We start from the raw sequence: 22,406 nt of genomic DNA, 5'->3' as shown, positions 1-22,406 counted from the left end.
GCTGGTGTGTTCCAAACCAATAACAAAAGCGTCTTGCCCCCTATGCTATAAATACCACCTAGCCAAAGCGAGTCATGTCACGGAGCAATATGGGTTTTTGCTTGATATACAACCACTGATAAACATATTGTTTTTTTCCCCTCATTAAAACCGAATACGAGTGTGGATTAGAACCTAGAATCTGATGGATTTTGGAATAAACTGCTGCTTCAATGTATATCGTCGCTGTCGGGCGGAAACCTTGTATGTCAAAATTTTGTCAATTTCATATTTTTTCACAAATCGATGCTATTGGTCAGTCCCCACGTGGTTCTGTTATTTTTACAAATTATTAACCAATCTAAAGTGTTGAAAATAGCTTGAGAGCAAATCTCTTGGACACTTCACTCCATTGGACACTTCAACTGTCTGAGAATCCTCGTAACTCCACCTTTTCTTCACTCCGCGGCGGGAGCCTCCACGGCATTTTGTCTCCTCAAGATTGAAAGTTGCAAAGATTAAGAAATCCTCGTCGAGCAACACGTAAAGCAAGCCTTAACTCTGATTTTATCTGTGTTAAACTATGATATCAGTTATTGATGTATTTTTAATGTCTACTTATTACTAGGCTTATTATTATTAGGCTTATTATACGTGTGCATTGAAGTTTTAAAATGTATCTAATATAATACTTGAATTGAATTAAATGTTTTGGATACCAGCATTAAATTATTGTTTTTATTATTATTTTACTGACTCGAAGTTGGCACTGTGCATGTAAAATACCCCAAGTAGCAAGGTTTTAATTTATGGGAGAAAAAAAGGTCTGTCTACTGGCGCCAAGTAAGCCTATCTTTGGATAACTCTGTCTGTTTTTTAGACAATAACGAGTGAAAATAGTTAGGTTAGATAAATTTGAGTAGGCCTGTTTTGTTAAAAATCGATAGCTGTAATGCTTTGGTGCAGAAGGAAGCCCGTGAGCCACGAAGGTAAGTTTGCGTGCAGATTAGGCTAATTTCTGTCTATTAGACAGCCTAGTCACCTCATCGTTTTTTTGTTCTGCTTCACTTATAGCTCTTAAACCTTAAAAATGGGTTTAGGAAGATGTATGTAACCACAGTCATTAGCTTTGGTTAACTATTGAAGCCTTATCTCTTGTCAAAAGGCTCAACGCGACCGCAGACTTTGATGAACACTGCTGGCAGCAGCGACGTCTGTGTCCGTACCATTCTAATCAATGACAGCGTAACCTCGTATCTCCCTGCTCCCAAGTCTCCGATTAAACATGATTTTGGGGAAATGTTGTGTTAATGTTGGTACACAACAGTATATGATAGCAATATAAGGTACAAAAAAACAACTTTAACGATACAATGTTTAATAACTCCAAAAATATGCCATTTTTTTTATTTCCTGAAAAATAATGGTTTTGGAGATACGAGGATTCCGCCCGACAGCGATGATATGTAATATATGTAATAAGTTGTTTTGTTAAGAAAGGTCTTCAACGTGTCAATACATACATCTTTTTTTTCTAGGACAACGATAAGTCACAAGGGTCATTGAAGTCTATAGTTTAAGGGAACCTTTTTCAGTTAAAACCTTACTTTCCAGTTAGACTAAAGTGTAGCTCTCCTTGAGAGAAAGAACACATTATCTTGATGTTTTGAGACGACTCTCCAGTTTATAGTTAGAGCCTGGCCAAATCCAACCTTGTTAAAGCTGTGTGTCAGTGTGTGTTAGTCTTTTTGGGTGCAGGTAAAGGAACCACTGGCATTATTGGAGATTGACTGACTGACTTGTTGTTCTGGACATGTTGGCGCCCGGCAACCCAAATCTGAGAACTGGAAGGTGCCTAACTTCAGGGTTCAAGTGTCAGCTGCATAATCGATTTAGATATGTTTCAGTCTATCTCTGTATGTCTGGAAAATTACTATGTTTATCTATTTCTTAGCCAATGAGAATCATTCAACCTGAAGCAAGGACGTAGCTTAGACCTTGGTGTAGAGTATAACTGCTGTGATCTACGCGGCCTACGAACTCCTGTGTGAGTCTTGAAGCTGACTTCTGCTGATGAAACTGCAAACTATCTTCAGTAAAACTTTTCTTCAATTTATTCTTATTCTTAATTCTGACTCCGGGTCTTCTTTCAAACATCTGGTCCTTGGGTCCTAAACTGTTACCCCTAACAAACCTCTAACACGGTTGGCAAAAGTTCTAGCACTAGACCATGAAAATACACAAGCTACATTTGCGGATCTATGCATTCATTCACATTCTCATCTCACACTAACGATATATATTAGCAGATCTCATTAAACGGCAAATTAAACCCAATGTACTATTGAAATTGATTTCTGGACATCGTAATGTTATTTTTTTCGAAAAGTGTTATTGTACACATATTGTGTATATATATCTTAGCATTGTATAGCAACCCCCCCCCCCCCACCCACACACACACACACACACACACACACCCCTGTCCCACCCACTTTTTAAAACAAAATTACACCACTGGTTGGAGATGTGTGTTCGGTTACTCGAGTTTTATTCCGTTTTCCAACTGTATGTTGATTAAGAATGAAATGGCTAGAATATATTCACACCTCTACTATTGAATCCAACGTATCATCAGCGCTCGGATTCGCTTCCATGGTGCTGTCAAGTACGACTTGCAGTCTGTTAGGTAAACTAAATGCTATTGGCTATTTGAAAAGGGGGAGGAGCCATTGAATATGTCCCGCCTTAGCTTCCTGTTTCAGTGGAAATTACGTCAACGCATCATACAAAGCTGCGCGTTCCAAGGCACTTCAGTGGGCCTTTAAAAACAAAGTATCTACATAGACCCTCTTTGGCTGTAAAAATGATATCCATCCATGAGATCTTAGAGTTTTAAGAATAAAAAGAAACACATCTGGTAAAGACAAGCAGCAGATGACCCTATAAATGTTTACTTATAACTGCAAAATGTGATCATACAAGAACAGAGCTTATAAAAAAATATCTGCAGTATACCTTATATCAGAGTTGTGAATAGATAGGGGGAGGCTATTGCTTTTTTCTTATGATGCTGTCTATTTCCAGCATCACTGTGGAGGATGATCACGGCTGTATCATCAACTACACAGCAGGAGTTAGGAGTTAGTTATCAAGGTATGAAAGTTATATTTATTTATAACATGGTCTGTCTGAATACTTGACTCTGATCGGCTGGAAGATGTGAAATTAAACACAGGTAATTCCAGTGAGTTTAATCACTGTTATATTACAAATGTGTTGCTTTCATTTAAGTGCACACACACATATGTCATTCGTACACTGTGATGGCGATGCGCACACACAGAAACAGGAGCACAGAAACTTGTCAACGTTGCCCCGTGACATTTATTAATAAATTAACTTCGCTACTGAATCGCTACATTATTTTACTCAGCAAGGAGTTTGTAACATCGTTGTTTTTGAAGTAGTTAAACTCACCGCTTTATTGCTAGTAGAGTGTCGTGCACAGACGCAGGTAATTCACACCAACGCTATCTCACCACCAATTCGTACGAGTGAGTAAAAGGTGGCTAAAAGGTGAGGAAAATGAGTAAGGTCGTATGAATTCGTACGATTTGTCTAAACCCCAGTGATGGGCAGGTTTAGGGGCGGGGTCAGGGGTAGGTCATTCGTACGAATTGATACGAATTAGCCATCTCGTAAAATACGTACGAATTGCTGTGAGATCGGGTTGTTCACACACATCTCTCTCTCTCTCTCTCTCTCTCTCTCTCTCTCTCTTTTAATATATAAACTAACTCAATCAAATGTAACCTTACCACACTACTTTATCTCTGTGTCTGATATAAAATGGTCAGAATGCTAGAACTAACTAATGGTTGCTGATGAAAATAACCATCATTTTAACCCTTCCAGTCAAATTTAGCACTGCAAACATCAATGACAGCTTTAACTTGTCAATGCTGGCAAATGACCATGGTATAAGCAGGATAATCCGGCTGTGCATTAAACAATTTGAATGCATGGCATGGTGGCAAATTACCCCTGCGGAGTGCATTCATTTCTGTCAGGTACCAATAGTTAGATATAGCATTCTACATTATATATTATTAACAAACAAATCTGCTGATCAAATTCTACTGTATAGTTATGGGTTGGTGGAACATGTTTTACCTTTAAAATAAATACATAAATGCCTGTATTAACAACAAGCATAGCCTAAGATTGCGAAATGCACAATACAGCCAGGTGATGCATTATCACTCCTAAGAGGTTTTTCGTACAATTTACTGTATTTGGCCACAGAAATGATTATGGTGACGATAAGCTGTGAGCAGGAGCTATTTGAAGGACACAGGCATGAAATGAAGAGTCTGTTGTGGCATATTGTGAAACTCACAGTTGCCATAGGGGAAATCAACATCCAGCAGACAAAGACGCTGACTGACTGATTGACTAAAATGGAGCGTTTAAGCAAAACAGAGAGACAGCATTTGTCATTCATATTACTGAAGCTCTAAAGTGTTTTTTAAACCAGAAAACGAAGAACATGATAGTAGCTACTAGCTACACAGTGCAGGAATACATTTAGATCAAAACTACTGTGTGAAATCAATCACATTTTTTGTTTTTTTTATGTTCACATTTTCACACAATTCACATTTCATGTTCAATAAGCATATTAGGGAGACTGGGGTTAGTTGTCAAAACGCTTAATTTGCTTATTCTATAAGTTGCCTTTTGTGTTTCATTATTGTTTTAGTGTTCACATTTTGTTCAAAGACTGTGATAGGTTCCATTGTGACAACTTACCCCATATAGACTAACAATATCTACATTTTGTCACAAAAGGTCAACATGTGTTCAGCTAGGCCTATATTTTTTTTTCTTTTCTTCCTGAGCAATAAAGGAAGAAATGTTTAGTATCTTTAAAACTTTAAGACAGACAGGTGATTTTGATAATCAATCACACTTTTTGTCTATTCTGTTCAATAATCATATTGAAAAGGCTGGGGCTAGTTTTACCAAAACAGTTTGTAAGTTGGCTTTTGTGTTTCATTATTGTTTTATTGTTTACATTTTGCTGAAATGTCTATGATGAGTTTATTGTGACAACTTACCACAGTCTGCAAAACTGCAAGCAAAAAATATGCACATTGTCTATTGTCAATAGTGTAGAGATGTTTTATATGAGGTCACAAAATGTCAACATGTGTTCAGATGAATCTTTTAATTCCTGGGCATTAAAGGTAAAATGGTCAACAGCTTTTTTGTAGCTAAAAGTTTAAGGTAGGTAGGTGATTTCCGTTCTCGATCACACTATTAACAGCATAACACTACACTGAAACCAACGCATTCCAACAATTGTGAGGTTTTGTTGGGTCAGTGTGTTAACCTTTTTGTTTTTTGTTGGGGCGGAGTGAATCAGCCTATATACAGTGTCATAAAAGAATGATTCAATCAATACTACCTTTTACCTTGCCTGTAAAATCAACTCTGCTGGCTTTACAAAAAGTGATTCAGAGCGACTAGTCATAAAGATCTTTACAAACCTTATAACCCTTGTGCATTTACCACATTCCTCAAGTGCACAAACTAAACTAGAATCTGGACAAATATGTAAGGCAGTTGTACAATCACCGTCCACTACACCTGTTCAACTGCTCGTTAACGCAAATATCTAATCAGCCAATCACAAGGCAGCAACTCAATGCATTTAGGCTAGATGGTGAATGTGTCTGAAATTGACCCCTATACCCTTAAAGGAACACGCCGACTTTTTGGGACTGTAGCTTATTCACCGTATCCCCCAGAGTTAGATAAGTCCATACATACCCTTACATCACCGTGTGTGCCATAACTCTGTCTGACGCACCGACCGCTAGCCTAGCTTAGCACAAAGACTGGAGGTAAACAGCTCCAGCTAGCATACTGCTCCCAATAAGTGACAAAATAACGCCAACATTTTCCTATTTACATGTTGTGATTTGTATAGTCACAGCGTGTACAAATAAGAAAGTCACATGAGACACAGCCGTCTTCTAACCGTATACATACTGGGAACTATATTCTCAGAAGGGAGCAGTATGCTAGCTGGAGCCATTTACCTCCAGTCTTTGTGCTAAGCTAGGCTAGCGGTGGGTTAGCAGACAGAGTTACGGCACGCAGGGAGATGAAAAGGGTATGTATGGACTTATCTAACTCTGGTGGATACGGTGAATAAGCTACAGTCCCAAAAAGTCGGCATGTTCCTTTAAATAAGGCACTATTTGACTGGACAGCCATTTGGTTTCAGAAACCATAGTGGACATTATCGAGTGCACTCATCCAATCCCACAATGCACTGCAATAACGAGTTTACAACTGACTCGAGGGCTACAGAATACCCATAATGCACCCATAATCCCATCACAGCTCTTGTATCTATCGCATAATGGGGAAAAAGAACGGTACATTTGATTGAGTTTAGATTTGGTTCAGTGTAAACCATGCAACACTTTAAACTGTAGTCCTTCTTCCCATATCTCATTTGAGATTATTAATTCCAGTATATTTTTCCCATGCTACTTTTAGGTGATCTGAAGACACTGCACAAACAAAGAAACAAACCGTGCCACCAAAAGTCCTGCCATATGAGGTTGACCCAAAAGATCATACATTTAATGATCCTGAAACTCAGTAAAATAATATTTTATTTTAAAAAAATGGAAAAATGGGAAAGACCAAAGGTTTTATACAAGTGTTCAAAAGTGCTAAATTTTCGATATGAAAGATCAAGCACCATTTTGAATCTATGGCACAAAGAATTAAGTCAGTTCTGAGGGCAAAAAGAGGTCCGACCCGGTACCAACAAAGTGTACCTAATAAAGTACTGAGTGTATGTGGCCTTCAGGTTCTGCAGTAATTAATCTGCTTCTCCAGGCTTCTTCAGTTGATGACTTTGTAATGCTAATAAATGAAAGCTTTCAAAGATAAGGCCATTACTCTCTGTACAAAATGCAGAATGCAGTTTTCCTCACGGCAAAGTGAAGTTTTGAAACTTTGACCAATATCATCAAGGGAAATTGCAGTAGGAGACTCATTATTACACCTCATCAGATTATCATATGCTGAAGCCCAGAAGCCAAATTTACTCTCCGTGAAACAGTGTGTACCAACCATGCAGTTATTCACCTTAAGCATTTCTGTAATTGGCTAATTAAAAGATGAGGTTTTGTAACGGTATTGTCTTTAAGAACCCACAATCAGATTAGACTTTAAATAACAAACCTATAAGAGGAAATGTTAATCTGAAGATGGGAAAATAATTTCTGTGGAGCTTTGCATTAAATGTCATAATGATCATTCCTTAGAGTACTAATTTAAAGGGATAGATCACCCAAAAGTGAAAGTTATGTTAACATTTGCTCATGTCATTCCTAAGTTGTGTGACTGTGGAACACACACACGCAAAAGGTTGTTTTTTGTGTGTGTGTGTGTTTTTTTTTTTTTTTTTTTTTTTGTGCATACAATTAAAGTTGATGGGGTCCAATCTTGTTGTTTTTTTATTATGGACAAAAACAGTTCTTCAAAATATCTTCTTTTGTGTTCCACAGAAGAAATGAAGTCATACAGGTTTGGAACAGCGTGAGGGTGAGTAAATGATGACAAAATTCGGGTGAACGATCCCTTTTAATCCCTTTTTAACTTCACACTTTTATACTATTTTTATAAAGTTACCATGAAATCAAAATGGATGGTTCTTATTTCTCAATGGAATATTGCATTATTTATTTTAAATTATTTATCCATGCACATCATTTTTTATTCAAGTGGCATCATAAATTTTAATAAAATTACCCGCTCTTCTCTGATGTTTTTCGGTGTGAGGGCAGGGCAACCTGTCACTCACATGAGATCCACCAATAGCAAACCACAACCATCCAAAATCAAGTCCCACCCTACATTATTTCTTGTTCTATAAGCCATTTTACTCGGATATACATCGCAATAGGGAAGAAAAGACTGTCGCAGCTTGACTTTAACTTACTGTATGTTTCTATTTTGTTCACTAACCAGACACTAAATTTGTGTGTTACATTTTGAGTTCCATTATTGTTTTACTATTTAAATTTTGCTATTTCAAGTCTTTTATTGTGATAACTTACCTCATATAGTCTAACAATATGTCCCATATTAGGGGCATGTTGTCACTAAAGGTCAACATGTGTTCAGCTGTAGGCCTATCTTTTTTCTTTTCTTCCTGAGCAATAATTATCAAAAAATAAAGGGAAAAGTATGACAACTAGCCCCAGTCTGTGCTATTTATATTCCTTCTCAAAACATGGGGATAAATTCATCCTTTAAACACAGTCCGGTCGAACAAAGAGAGGGCCAATCAATCCTAGACGATGCAGTTTGCTAGACACTTTTTGTGACACGTCAGCCGCCAGTCTGGGAGAAATGATCACTCATGTTACCCTGAGGGCCACAATAAAAGGGAGGAAAGCTGGCTTTCACTGTCAGACTCTCTGTGCTATTGAAGCACTTTCCTTCTCAGATGAGAGTTCGACACAATTGTACTAGCAAAATATATCTGACCCCCATCTCTCCAGACAGATTCTCTATCCCACACATACACACACACATTTACCCACCCACGATTTAGAACAAAAAAAAAGGACACCAGCGCCCTCTAGAGCAGAAACACACATCAGTCAAGTGGCATTAATGGTGCATTAATGTCTCCTGCTGGAGGAAATGACACTTACATAGATAACAATGTAGTTCAGTTTCAGTTCAGTCCCTAAAGATGAAAGAGGGCCAGTATCTCAAGGGGTTTTGCAATGCGTTAATGTGTGTTAATATCAGGATTGTATAAGAGCTTTAATCCCCATGCGGTGTGGAAGAGCACTTCTGTGGCCGCATACATTTCACACCCTCAGTGTTTCATTGTGACTGTAAATCCGGATCAGAGAGGATGTCTCACAGTAACTGGATTACAGAGATCTGGATTACATTTGTCCTCCACATGCTTAGCCTGGGTTTATTATTTGCTTAGTACAAACAGAGGTTCAAGAGGGAAATAGAAGCAACAAGAACCTGGGAGCCATTAATTCATTTCAGATCCCTTGTAAACACCAGCTTAACTGTGGCAGCAAAACATATGGCTTATAAAAGATTGCTAGTGTAAGATCAAATATTACCAGGGAACTTTTGTTTTACTCTTTGCAGCAATTCAAAACTAATCCATACCTGTATATAAGCTTGTAAATATGTAAATCACAGATTATAACTGTATAAAACATCCCCATACCATATTGTAAAGTTTAATTCTAAGCACTTTTTCAATTGAACTGTATACAAAAAAAATCAATGTATGAAAACAAATAAAAATACTTTAAAATAGTTTAAACTAATAATTTATAGTAGTAGAAAAGTCATTTACAAAAGTATGAGCGAAGAAGTACTTATATATTAGTTATATTATATATAAGATTTTAATTGATTGTATATTTCTGTTTATAAATTATTATAGCACATTGGACAATTAAACAAAAAGATTAATAGAGAAATACTTGCAGATGTTTTCAGTGTTTTCCTTTAAGTGACTCCTTGTATTTATAAATTCTACATAATACTTTTTCTATTTATTCATTTTGTGTTTATTTTATATTTTTTTATTATTCACTCACTCTACTTTCCCTCTACTGTTGTGTTTTTGCCTGTGTGATGTGTGCATTTTCACTTATATATCCTTTTTTTGCAAGTGTGAAGTGTGTATTTACAGATGCCGATGTCTGAACGCAGACGCAGGATTCTGATAAATCTCAAGCGTACAAGGGTCACTCACAGAAGGACAGTCGTGTACAGATCCTTGACAGCTAGAGAGGCCGTGGTTCAAAAGAGGCTATGTCATGCTGGAAGAACCATACCTGAACCGGTCGACAAGGCTTGTCAGCTGCGTACATTCACAGCCTAACATCTCTAACCCAGCAGTTTTGCTTCAATTCACACTCTGCCACGGGTGTGACAGGCAGGATCAAACCTGGGTGGACCCGCGATTCACAACTTCAGTTCAGTGCAGTTAATGTGTGAAATGTCTTCAATTAGGCCTACAAAAAACTGAATCTGAACTGACACCGGTTGGAAAACTTAAAGGGTTAGTTCACCCAAAAAGAGAAATTCTGTCATGAATTACTCACCCTCAAGTCAACGCAAGACTTTTGTCTTCAGAACAAAAATGAAGATCTTTTTGATGAAATCTGAGAGATTTCTGTCCCTCCATTGACAGCAACACAACTACCACTGAGGCTTCAAAAAGTTCATATCTCTTTATGAATTGAGCGGTTTAGTCAAAATTTTCTGAAGAGACTCGATCGCTTTATATGATGAACAGATTTAATTTAGGATTTTACTCACAAGTAAACATTCGTCAACTCACACATCAGTTGTGGTAAACAGAAGCTCAATCATTTTTGAAGCCTCAAAGTGGTGGTTGTGTAGCTGTCAATGGAGGGACAGAATTTCATCAAAAAGATCTTCATTTGTGCTCTGAAGATGTACAAAAGTTTTACGGGTTTGGAACGACATGAGAGCGAGGATTTAATGACAGAATTTTCATTTTTGGGTGAACTAACGCAACACTGTTGGACCTTGTGTGATATCCCATTAGTGAACCAATTGCTCTTTTGAATTATCTTTTCAATGAATCAGTTGTACCTGTTCACAAAACCGATGTGCTCGATTTGTTCGTGAATGGAATTGAATCAGCAAGAGAACTGACTGACTCAATCAGCCAAAAATATTAACATTATTTATGTTAATTCAATGCATTTATGTTGTAAATAAAAATGTTTTATTAACTAAATGGCTGTAGAAAACTGAAGTAGGACACCAGAAAGTGCAACACAGTTATTTAATACAAAAACACAAACTATAATAAACATTATAATGTGCGCTTACCTGACTCAACGGCTCTGATTTTAACAAATACCAAGGACCACGCCATAACGTAATTGCGTAACGACGCAAAGAATCGATTCGCGTAAACGAGTCGATTCCATTCGCATCCAGCAGGTGTCAGCAGTGTAGAGAGTGATAGACGTGACCGCGCCTCCACCGTGAGTTTGTGTCAGTTGTCAAGGAAGCGCGTCGATGGTTACCAAATACCGACATGGCGTTACTGTCAGCGGCAGCGAACGACGATAAAGTCTTACCCTCGCCTGCTTTAATTTAAAACAATGTCAAGATAGCATACACTCGGGTTTGGTCTAGATGAATCAAGTATCAAACTACAGGAAGTTATAAAGTCATAGGTTTTGCGCTTTGTGTCTGTGTTTAGCTGTCTCACTGGCTGGCTTGTTTTCATCTTACTCTCATTCTTTAGAGCACCAATATTTTTTACCAAAGCAGATAAATTTAGCTTTTGCCAGCCATGTTTTTGCGCGGTCGTTCCGACGTCAATAGGATGCAGCTTCTGTTGTATGGATGAGAAGTGTGGTGTTGAGACCTGTCATCAGCGTGCCATCCTGATATTCGGGATGCCAGTCCTGGAAGACACACTTTACTACTCGTATCCTTTTCCTTGTCTGAACAACCAGCGTCAATGTAAGGTGATTGTCCTCATAGTTTTACTTGTGGCGTATAAACTACAGTACTTACACAACATGCTTTATTTATTAATCGTGGCATATAAGTTAGATACCATAGCAAAACTGAGTTTTCATCAGCCATTAACTGTACTCTCCAGTCTTCTGTGTCACATGATCCTCAGAAATCATTCTAATATGATGATTTATTATCAATGTTGGAATCAGTTGTGCTGCTTTATATATATATATATATATATATATATATATATGTATATATATATATATTTGTAACCTGTGATGCTATTTTTAGGATTCTTTGATGAATAATTTATGACAGCATTTATTTTAAATAGAAATCTTTTGTAACAACATAGACTCCCTTTCAAAAGTTTGGGGTCAGTAAATTTTTTGAAAGAAATTAATACTTTTTATTCAGCAACAATGTGTTAAATTGATTAACAAAAGTTGATTGTTAAGATTCATATTGTTTAAAAAAAAAGATTTCTATTTTGAACTAATTCTGTTCTTTTAAACTTGTTATTCTTCAATTAATTCTGAAAAGAAGTATCACAGGTCCCAAAAAATATTAAGCAGCACAACTTGTTTCCAACATTGATAATAACTGAGTATCAAATCATATTTGAATGATTTCTAAAGGATCACTGAAGACTGGAGTAATGATGCTGAAAATTCAGTTTTTCATCACAGATATAAATTATATTTTAAAGTATATGCAACTAGAAAAACATTATTTTAAATTGTAATAATATTTCACAATATTATTGAGGTTTTTTTCTGTATTTTTGATCAAATAAACGCAGGCTTGATGAGCATAAGAGACTTCTTTCAAAACATTAAAAATAGTAGTTTCCAAACTTTTGACTGGTACTGTATTATTTATTTATATATATATATATATATATATATATATATATATATATATATATATATATATATATATATATATATAATCATTATATTATATTCCATTATGTCATCTATGATTAGATATTAGTTATATGTTTGTTATTTGTGTGTTATTTCTTTGTTGTGTCGTTGTGTTTTTTTTCATTATGTGCTGTGCATATCATCAGATGATAATTATACCTTCCTTGACTTTGCATTACATTAGGAACATTAGATCAGGTTTACATGGAGAGACTGAAAATGAAAGGGAAGTACTGATAAAAGAACAGAGGCACTGTCGGGCTCGGGCTCGCAAGCTTTCCCTGGAAACAAATCGCAGACGAAAGTAAGTGTGTCAAAAATAAATCAGATTGTGTAGAAAGACTTATAGTGATTATACTTGGCAGGTCGACTAATTTACATGAATGTTTTTCAGCATCCAGATCTTAGGTTAATGCATTTGTATGCTTTGAGATACTGTAACGTTTTTTTTTTTTTAATCAACTGTTTTGATTTCACTATTTAATTTCAAATGTTCTGCCAAATTAATTTTAACGTACAAATGTGTAACATACAAAAAAATTATTTAAAGTAGTTTTAGATTAATATTTACAGAACAGTGCCGTCGGATTGCTTTCCATCGGCTATAGAGGTGAAGAAAACAACTCTCCAGGTGATGATACACAGGGCAACTTTTTGAACAATGTTGCCGTCAACGGGCAACAAGATGAGACACAGGGCCCACGACCGATCTAAATTATCCAGATATAAATTTATTGCCCATTTTCAATGGGAAAGTGCCCAAGCAACAATCGCTCGGCAAGATTGCCCAGCAACATTGCTCAAAAACTTGCTACAGTGTATCATCACCTTCATGATTCCACGCTCATTCACAGCGTCATCAAGCTACGCCTTTGTTGTTGTTTTGAAAAAGCGACCTCTAGTGGCGAAACTTACATACTGTGCCTTTAAAATAATGAAAACGTTTTATTTACTTCCTGTTGAGGGCCTGATTAAACAGTTGAATTGATGAAGAAAAAAATACCTTTTTTTTAGGGAAATATGTAAATTCATAACCCTTTAACACAAATTAAATAGATAATTTTATATTTATGGAAAAATAAATTGCTGCCCATTTAAATGATAACTTTATAACTATGTCAACTGCCCATTTATTTCCTAAAATATTGAATACATTGCGACATGAATATCAAACTGCACAGCTCTAGCCTGTTGGTCTCTGGAGACCTGTTTTTAGATGAGCTGGGAAAAACAAGAAAAAACTAGCGTCAGCGTATTCACCAAGGAGGCAACTATGCTAAAAGACTGCAGGGTAAGAGTAGCAGAGATCAGAAGCAATGCACAGCTGCTGAATTTGGTGTTGACAGTGAGTGTCAGATATGCTAAGAACTGTCTCCATGCTGTTAATGACTCAGTCTGGCTGTTTGACCAGGTCAATCCGTGTGCACACTGAAAGTGAAGCTACCCAACAGGCCACGGATACTGTTATTTAATCCTTTATTTGTCAGCCAGGATTTACCCGCTTGAAATAGAAGCTCTAAGAGCAAAGTTACGTTTCTTTATAGAAGGCAGTGATGGTGAGGCAGATCAGTGCGTTCAGAGAAGGCTGAGACACAGATCCCGAGCTATTTTTGTTGTGATTAAATAATTCCTGAAAGATATAGAGTATATTTAAAGGATTTATGAGTATGTGAGTGTCAATGACAGGACATTTATTATTGTCTGATATTTTTTGGGAACCTAGAGACATAAAAAAAAAAAAAGCTTAAAAGAATGAAAACCACAGAGTCAAGGCAAAACCTCTGTTTAGGTTTCCTTGTGTCTCTTCCCAACACACACACACACAATTTATTCAGAAATACATTCAAAATGCAGTTCATGCATTCACTGAAATGATGTACTAAATTGAATCTGGTAGCACTTTTATTTTACAGTCCTGTTCCCCATGTACATACTATGTACTTATTATAATTATTACAATAACCGGGTAACTACTAGATACTAACCCTGAACCCACTCCCTAAACCTAACCTAAACCCATGTAGTTACCTTATATTAACCAGTACTTTCTTAGGTAAGAACACTGTAAGTACATGTAAGTGCACATACTGTAAAACAAAGTGCAACCATTAATTTTGATATTTGAAAGTAAAAAATACCAGGGTTATATAACTGTCCTTACATCATAATGAAGAAAAAAGCCTCATTAAAAGTAGTTCGGCATAATCTTTTATTATAAATTATTTTCTTTTCTTTTTTACTTATATCATAGATAGGACTCCTGCAGACCCTCATGACTGTGTCAAGGTCAATAAGTCTCTTGAAATATTATTTTTAAATGAAATAATTTGACCTTTTTATGTTAGTTCAGGTTGTTTTATTATGATGATTAAATTATTCTGCATAATTTTAGTTTCTGCAGCATATGCATGCACTGGTTTCTGTGCCATTAACAAATGAATTTAGCTGAAATGCATCTGTTAGAGAAGGCTCGGGTTTCTGTTGACCCTGGAAAGTAAACGTCTGAGATAACGACAGCACGCACAATGAGCTGATATTGCCAATTAGATTAAAGTCTCATTTCCATTTCAAATCAAGTGATGCATTTGATATGCTGCTCGCAGTTGCCAAAGTTCTTATCCAAAACAAATGAATAATGTCTTAAAGAGCACAGTCTGTGTGCAAAGCATTGTCTAACTGTCAGACGTCACGAAAACAGCATATATTTTCTTCCAGTCTGACTGTTTGTCTCGCGGTCTCTCCAGGGCTCTTGAGGAGAGAAGGAAACAGTGGGATGTTCAGGAGAAGAGATTGAGGGAGAATGTTCTTCAGCAGCGCCATCAGAAGGTCCAGGATGCCACAGAGAACTTCCAAAGAGCTCATCTCTCTCCATCCCAAAGGAAAAGACCAGGTAAGTTCAAATGAAACAGTGGACTCATCCGTTCTGAGGGACTTCCAAATGTGATTTTAAATCAGATACATATCCAATATCTGGACATCTGACCTACGTATAAATGCGTAGATCAGATTCAGCTTGGAATACCAAGCTACCGCAAGGCGAAGGACATGTTTGCCCACAATAAATAGCTTTTTAATGTCATAATATGAAGCAGACATGTCTGTATGCGCTTGCACTAAAATTCACAGCTTTTGAGGTGGAAACATTATGTTGGTAACAGATTGCTCACACAGAAACATTCAGGAGCATAGTAAATTGTTTTCAACCTCTTCCCTGTGAATTGTATAAATTAAACATCTTCGCTACTGAAAGCTACATTAGGTTCCACTTTATTTTGATAGTCCACTTTAGACATTCTACTAACTATAAGTAACTTTGCAACTACATGTCAACTAACTCTCATTAGAGTATTAGTAGACTGTAGTAGACTGTTAGGTTATGGTTAGGTGTTAGGGTTCGGGTTAGTAGAATAGGTTTACTTATAGTCAACAAGTTACTTATAGTCAGTAGAATATACACTCACCTAAAGGATTATTAGGAACACCATACTAATACTGTGTTTGACCCCCTTTCGCCTTCAGAACTGCCTTAATTCTACGTGGCATTGATTCAACAAGGTGCTGAAAGCATTCTTTAGAAATGTTGGCCCATATTGATAGGATAGCATCTTGCAGTTGATGGAGATTTGTGGGATGCACATCCAGGGCACGAAGCTCCCGTTAGACCACATCCGTAAGATGCTCTATTGGGTTGAGATCTGGTGACTGTGGGGGCCATTTTAGTACAGTGAACTCATTGTCATGTTCAAGAAACCAATTTGAAATGATTCGAGCTTTGTGACATGGTGCATTATCCTGCTGGAAGTAGCCATCAGAGGATGGGTACATGGTGGTCATAAAGGGATGGACATGGTCAGAAACAATGCTCAGGTAGGCCGTGGCATTTAAACGATGCCCAATTGGCACTAAGGGGCCTAAAGTGTGCCAAGAAAACATCCCCCACACCATTACACCACCACCACCAGCCTGCACAGTGGTAACAAGGTATGATGGATCCATGTTCTCATTCTGTTTACGCCAAATTCTGACTCTACCATCTGAATGTCTCAACAGAAATCGAGACTCATCAGACCAGGCAACATTTTTCCAGTCTTCAACTGTCCAATTTTGGTGAGCTTGTGCAAATTGTAGCCTCTTTTTCCTATTTGTAGTGGAAATGAGTGGTACCCGGTGGGGTCTTCTGCTGTTGTAGCCCATCCGCCTCAAGGTTGTGCGTGTTGTGGCTTCACAAATGCTTTGCTGCATACCTCGGTTGTAACGAGTGGTTATTTCAGTCAAAGTTGCTCTTCTATCAGCTTGAATCAGTCGGCCCATTCTCCTCTGACCTCTAGCATCAACAAGGCATTTTCGCCCACAGGACTGCCACATACTGGATGTTTTTCCCTTTTCACACCATTCTTTGTAAACCCTAGAAATGGTTGTGCGTGAAAATCCCAGTAACTGAGCAGATTGTGAAATTACTCAGACTGGCCCGTCTGGCACCAACAACCATGCCACGCTCAAAATTGCTTAAATCACCTTTCTTTCCCATTCTGACATTCAGTTTGGAGTTCAGGAGATTGTCTTGACCAGGACCACACCCCTAAATGCATTGAAGCAACTGCCATGTGATTGGTTGATTAGATAATTGCATTAATGAGAAATTGAACAGGTGTTCCTAATAATCCTTTAGGTGAGTGTATGTTGGGGGACCAACAAAATAAAGTGTTAGCAAATATTAAGCAAAGCAGACAGTCTACTATACTCTAATGACAGTTAGTTGACATGTAGCTGCAAAGTTACTTATAGTAAGTATAAGTCCATGTCCATAGTCCATGTCTAAAGTGGACTATCGAAATAAAGTGTTACCCTACATTATATTTCTCAGCAATTAGATAATAACTTACACACTGTTTTTGTAATTAAACTCACAGCTTCACTATTACATAGAGACGCTGTACAGACGCAGGTAATTCACACTCACAATCTCTCTCTCTTTCTCTCGTTAATTCATTTGAAATACTGTGTAATCTTACTGTGCTACTTTATTTCACTTCTAAACAAACCGTAGATAAAATAACAAACAAAAATGGCTGTTATTTCCCGGTTTTTATATCTGTTCTGTCGAAAATTTGCGCTTCAAACATCCATGACAGTTTTTAACTTATCCATGCTTGCAAGTAATCATGGCACCACCAGCCTATATAAATCATTGCATAGTAAAGCAATCACCAACATAATAATTTAATGTAAACACAGATACCAGTAGGATCAAAAGTGAATATAAAATATCGGACATGTTCAAAAGATCATATCTGTGCATGAAGCCTTGCCGTGTAAACGCAGCCTAATTCATGTGTCTACAAGCGCTCTTTATCTCTTGAACTATTATTAAGCCAGTATGTGCTCACATCTCATCCATCATTTAAATAAAGTGATTTGTGTTTTGCAGCAGGCTTTAAGAGAAGAACACCCAACCTTGATGAAGCGCTACATCATATTCAAGGCAGTCCACTCTTATATACCAATCAATCTCAATTTTTGCCCAGTGCCTCCACTACTACCAGGTACGACATCGCTGTCACGACAATATATCATTACTGGTTGAAGATACATTTTGGTAATGTTATGTAACAGCTTTCATGAATTCATTCCATTAGAGGGATGTTTCATGTTAAATCTATCTTGACAATTATTTAAATTATTTTTAAAATAAAATAATTCAACAATTCAGACAGCTTAACAGATTCAAGTACACTGAGATATGAATATGTCTGGTCATATATGAATCAACATTTCCTGACATTTAAAACCGTTTAAATGCATTTTAATAGTGTAACCAAAAAGAAAATTTTTAATAAATGATTTAAAATAATGTTTTGTATAGTTATTTAAAATATTAATCATTTTGGCTGCACTTAGAATGTATTTTTATCATAGAGCTCTGTACAATTATAGATATTAGTGATGCCAGCTCGCTTAATATTTTTAAAAGAAAGCTAAAAACATAAGAGCCCATTAAATGGTGTAATAATGATATATATATATATATATATATATATATATGCTTGGTGCTCATCGTAATGTTTTTCATAGTAAAGCTGCATTTCTTACTTGTTAGAAAGATGCTATACAAATAGGTTCATGATCATTATAAGGCCTGCATTGAACCGCTTGTTTGTTTCAGGAACTGCACTTCCTCCCCAAAGCCTTCAGGGGCCGCCCGTCACCTGCGTGCCTTATCTGCAGCTGAGGCCTACACCAAACTCCTGCAGGACAGCAGCCTGACTCACTTCAGGAACAACCAGCTGTTCTTCCTCAATCAGCAGCAGGAGACACACACTGTTCCCACAGTAAAAGAGCAGGCCAATCCACAGGTTGATATACATACACTGGCTTTTGTTTCTTAACAGTGGCAAGATTGTAATTGTGATCAGCTACTTTGCCCACGAATGTGTATGTTAAAAGCGTATTTGAGTATTTGCTTAAGGAGTATTGTGAAGGTTTTAAGATCCGAATCCAACATTGTACTTTTAGCCCAGGGCTCTTCCTGCCACAACACGCTGCAGCATCTTCTGAACAAACTGAGGTGTTTTAAAGAGATGAGCTCATCCTGAGGCTTTAATCACACAAACGCATATTGAAACCACAGATACACATTCCCCTATCTCTATAACTCAAACAAACATTCTTTCCCTCTCAGACAGTCAGTTATGTCTTCTTACACACACCAGCTGGAATGTTACCTGCACTGGCTTGCAGCCAACACATCATTTAATACACTGAGCAGGACACAGAAGGTAATAACCCTATTTATAGGATAGGTTTTAGGCTTAGGTATTCTTGGAAAAGTGTTCCATTCTGTGCACAAATGTAGTCAGACTTATGAAATGCCCTTCATAGGAATGTCTGAATATCATGCCTTTAGGAAGCTGTTATATTTTTTCATTTTTAGAAGATTTTAATGTTTGTATCCAAAAGATCCTTAAAACTGCAATCCTCTTGCATAAATGTAGAAATGTTACAAAAGTAATATATTATTAAAAGTAATATTTTAACACCTGTTGCACCTACAGCCATACGGCTGCACGCACTGTGTGTACCATGAGAGGGTGGTACGTTTTATTTTTACATAATTTTTTTAATTGAATATTAGTCTATCTGTGTACAGCCATGGCATATTGAGAAAGCAAGAGAGAATGAGAATAAATAAAGGTGTGCGTTTGTGTGTTTTAAAGTCAAATGTGTGTATGTGTGAAAATAAATCTGATTGGCTAATTTAGTTTTGTTTAATTGACGCTTTTTCTACACACGAAAAATTATACTACAGATAGTTAATCTTTAAAACCAGACTCAAAATGAGTAAACGCTCTCTAAAACAGCTGAACTTGATTGAAACATTTGCAAAAAGGCCTAAAACTATTGGGAAGGGATTGAGAAATGAAGCCTCTTAAATCTCTGAAGCTTTTCTCTGATTGTTTCAGGAAAAGATTCAAAGCATCAAGAGTGTCGAAAACCGTGCCATCATGTGTGGCAAGTCAAATGTAATTTTTTTGCTAGTTCTGTGCGTACCCTAAGGTAAAATCCTGCAGGCACCCCTGATTTAAACTACCACTAAATTATACTTTTATTCAGCAAGGATGCAATACATTTTTCAAAAGTGACATTAAAGAAATTTTCAATGTTACAATTTTTTTTTTTCATTCTTTTTATCCTTTTATTCATCGGAAGAATCCTGAAAAACAGAAACAGTTTCCACAAAAATATTAAGCAGCTCAACAGTTTTCAACATTGATTATAATAAGAAATGTTTTTTCAGCATATTAGAATGATTTATATGATTTACTTTCCATCCCTCTGCAGCATGCATGCAACATGATCTCCAAAAAGCACTTTGCCAGTATCACTGCATAAGTGCTCTAATGTTTTTATATTGATTTTCAGGAGTATCTTGATACCCCACATAGTGAGACAGAGAGTCTGTCTAGTCTGGACAGCTTAGAGAATGGAGAACCTCAGAAGAGCCTTGACACTGCACCGGTTTGTGGCTCCCAGCAGAGCATCACCTGTGCCCAGTCTTTCTACCTCCCTGTGGATCCTTATAAGCTCCAAGACCCCAAAAGTCCTCAATCACCGTTGAGACAGTCCATCAACCCATGTTCACCATCTCACCCCTCCTCTTCTATAGCCAAGAGTTTCCTGCAGGAGATCTTAAACCAGAGAAGCAAACTCAATCCCAGCTCACTCTCACCAAAGGATCATGAGTCAGCAGAGGAAATCAGGAGTCTCCGGAATCACACACAAGAAAGATTTGATAATTCCAAGGACCAATCGCAGAGCTTCAACGCCCAGTCTACTCTTGGTTGCCAAGAAGAGTTGTTGCAGCAGAACTTAGCACATTTGATAACTCATGATAATGACAGAAACCCTCAAGGGAAGATTTTGAAAGACAAAGGATCTGTGGTTGCCCACTGCAGAACGCAAGCCGTGCCAGAAAACACACCTCTGGAATTCTCAAGTCTGACTAAAGACTTCAAGTCAGAATCCAAACAGCAGATAAGAACCCCGGAGGAGAAATATGATAAACATTTATCAGAATCACAGGCGGCTCTTCCAGCCAGCAGATACAAACACAGCAACAGTTCGTTCAAAGCCTTTTCAAGCTCAGCTGCCCATCTTTGCATAAATTATCGGACTGACCCGAGTTCCCTGAACATGCAACCAATAGAAGCACTGAGTTCCTCACAGTCGCATAAACACAATCCAGATGTAGATGATGCCACAGCGCTCAAGAGAGAATCCAAACTGCTGAGCATGGAGGAGAGTATACGCATACATCCATTAGATCCTAAAAATGAAACAGATGTCACCAAATTGGCAAAGGCTAATATGTTGAAAAGCACAGAGGAACCAAACAGAACATCTGCAAATCCCGTGACCCACTCTCCCCTTAACAACAACGTCAGATTCCTGAAAGGGATTCTTAAAAACCATTTAAAATCCAAATCGGGAAATGTCAAATTCACTTACACCCCTGGCCATGTGCTTTTCACCAAAGAAGTGGCCATATTAATCCGGGACAGCGTGGAGCTGACCAGGACAAAACTCAATGAGCCAGAGCAGAATAGGACTATTAAGAAGAAACTACGTTGGTTTGATGAGGTGGATGGAGTTGAAGATGTGGAGCGAGTGTTTCGAGCTAACCTGCCCCAACAAACCCAGAAACAGCTCTCGGCAGATCACTCGGACCATGTGAATTTACTCACAGGGGTATCAAAAAACATTTCCAATAAGACCTCTGCTGTCCCCACTGGGCCCCAATCCACTAGACAGGCCTGGACAGAGGTAGGGCCCCAAGAACTCCGTACACAGGAGCGTATCAGAGAGCCCACCTCTCAAAGACGAGCCCTTTGCATTGGGGGCTCACGGATTCCCCGGAGAGCAGGCTCAGCCAGAGTCGGCTCGTGTCCCGTTACCTCCCGGGCCAGGAAGGGCACTATCATCAGACCGCAATCTGCCAGGGAAGCACAACATGTGGCCAAGACCCAGGGGAAGATTTTGGTGCCTCGGCCCCCTCCAAAACCTGAAGTTGTGGAGAGTGGTCTGGCTGAGTGTCCCGTGTACATCTCCAAGGCATCCTGCTGTGATGATGGTGTGCAGGATCTGGCCCTGTGCAAAGATACTCTAGAGAGCCAGACAATAGTTCATCGGCCTACCGTCAGAACAGATCCAGCTCCACCTTACTGTAGCTACACCCACGAGACAAGCATCTGTTCCCTCTCCCCTCCAGATGCCCTTGCAGACAATCCCAGGCGCAGGTGTGGAGAAAACGGGATCTGTTTGGACCGGACTCCAACAGATGAGGAGATCTCAATGCTGTGGCATGGAGTCCGGAGTGCTCTCGCCAGCAAAGACGGTAAAGAAAAC

At 37.9% G+C, this 22,406-nt stretch overlaps 1 protein-coding gene across 4 annotated transcripts in view; it reads left to right on the top strand.

Moving 5' to 3' along the window:
* The window catches only part of cep126 (centrosomal protein 126), a 161,447-nt gene that overhangs the window by 134,500 nt on the left and 4,541 nt on the right, over nt 1-22,406 (top strand). The window contains exons 1-6 of one of the 4 annotated variants that reach the window (XM_079874642.1): nt 10,933-11,536; nt 12,688-12,807; nt 15,248-15,393; nt 17,932-18,046; nt 18,667-18,856; nt 20,424-22,395. In XM_079874642.1, the coding sequence (XP_079730768.1) occupies nt 11,448-11,536; nt 12,688-12,807; nt 15,248-15,393; nt 17,932-18,046; nt 18,667-18,856; nt 20,424-22,395 (2,632 nt within the window). In that variant the 5' untranslated portion in view covers nt 10,933-11,447. Of the gene's footprint in view, nt 1-10,932; nt 11,572-12,687; nt 12,808-14,760; nt 14,790-15,247; nt 15,394-17,931; nt 18,047-18,666; nt 18,857-20,423; nt 22,396-22,406 lie in introns of those variants that run through there. The other 3 variants (XM_079874643.1, XM_079874645.1, XM_079874644.1) reach the window with 3 other exon arrangements.

The sequence above is a fragment of the Squalius cephalus genome (genome assembly GCF_949319135.1).
Source record: "Squalius cephalus genome assembly, chromosome: 6".
Lineage (NCBI taxonomy): Eukaryota > Metazoa > Chordata > Actinopteri > Cypriniformes > Leuciscidae > Squalius > Squalius cephalus.
Note: the sequence above shows the minus strand (reverse complement) of the source record. Positions and strands in the feature narration are given on the sequence as shown.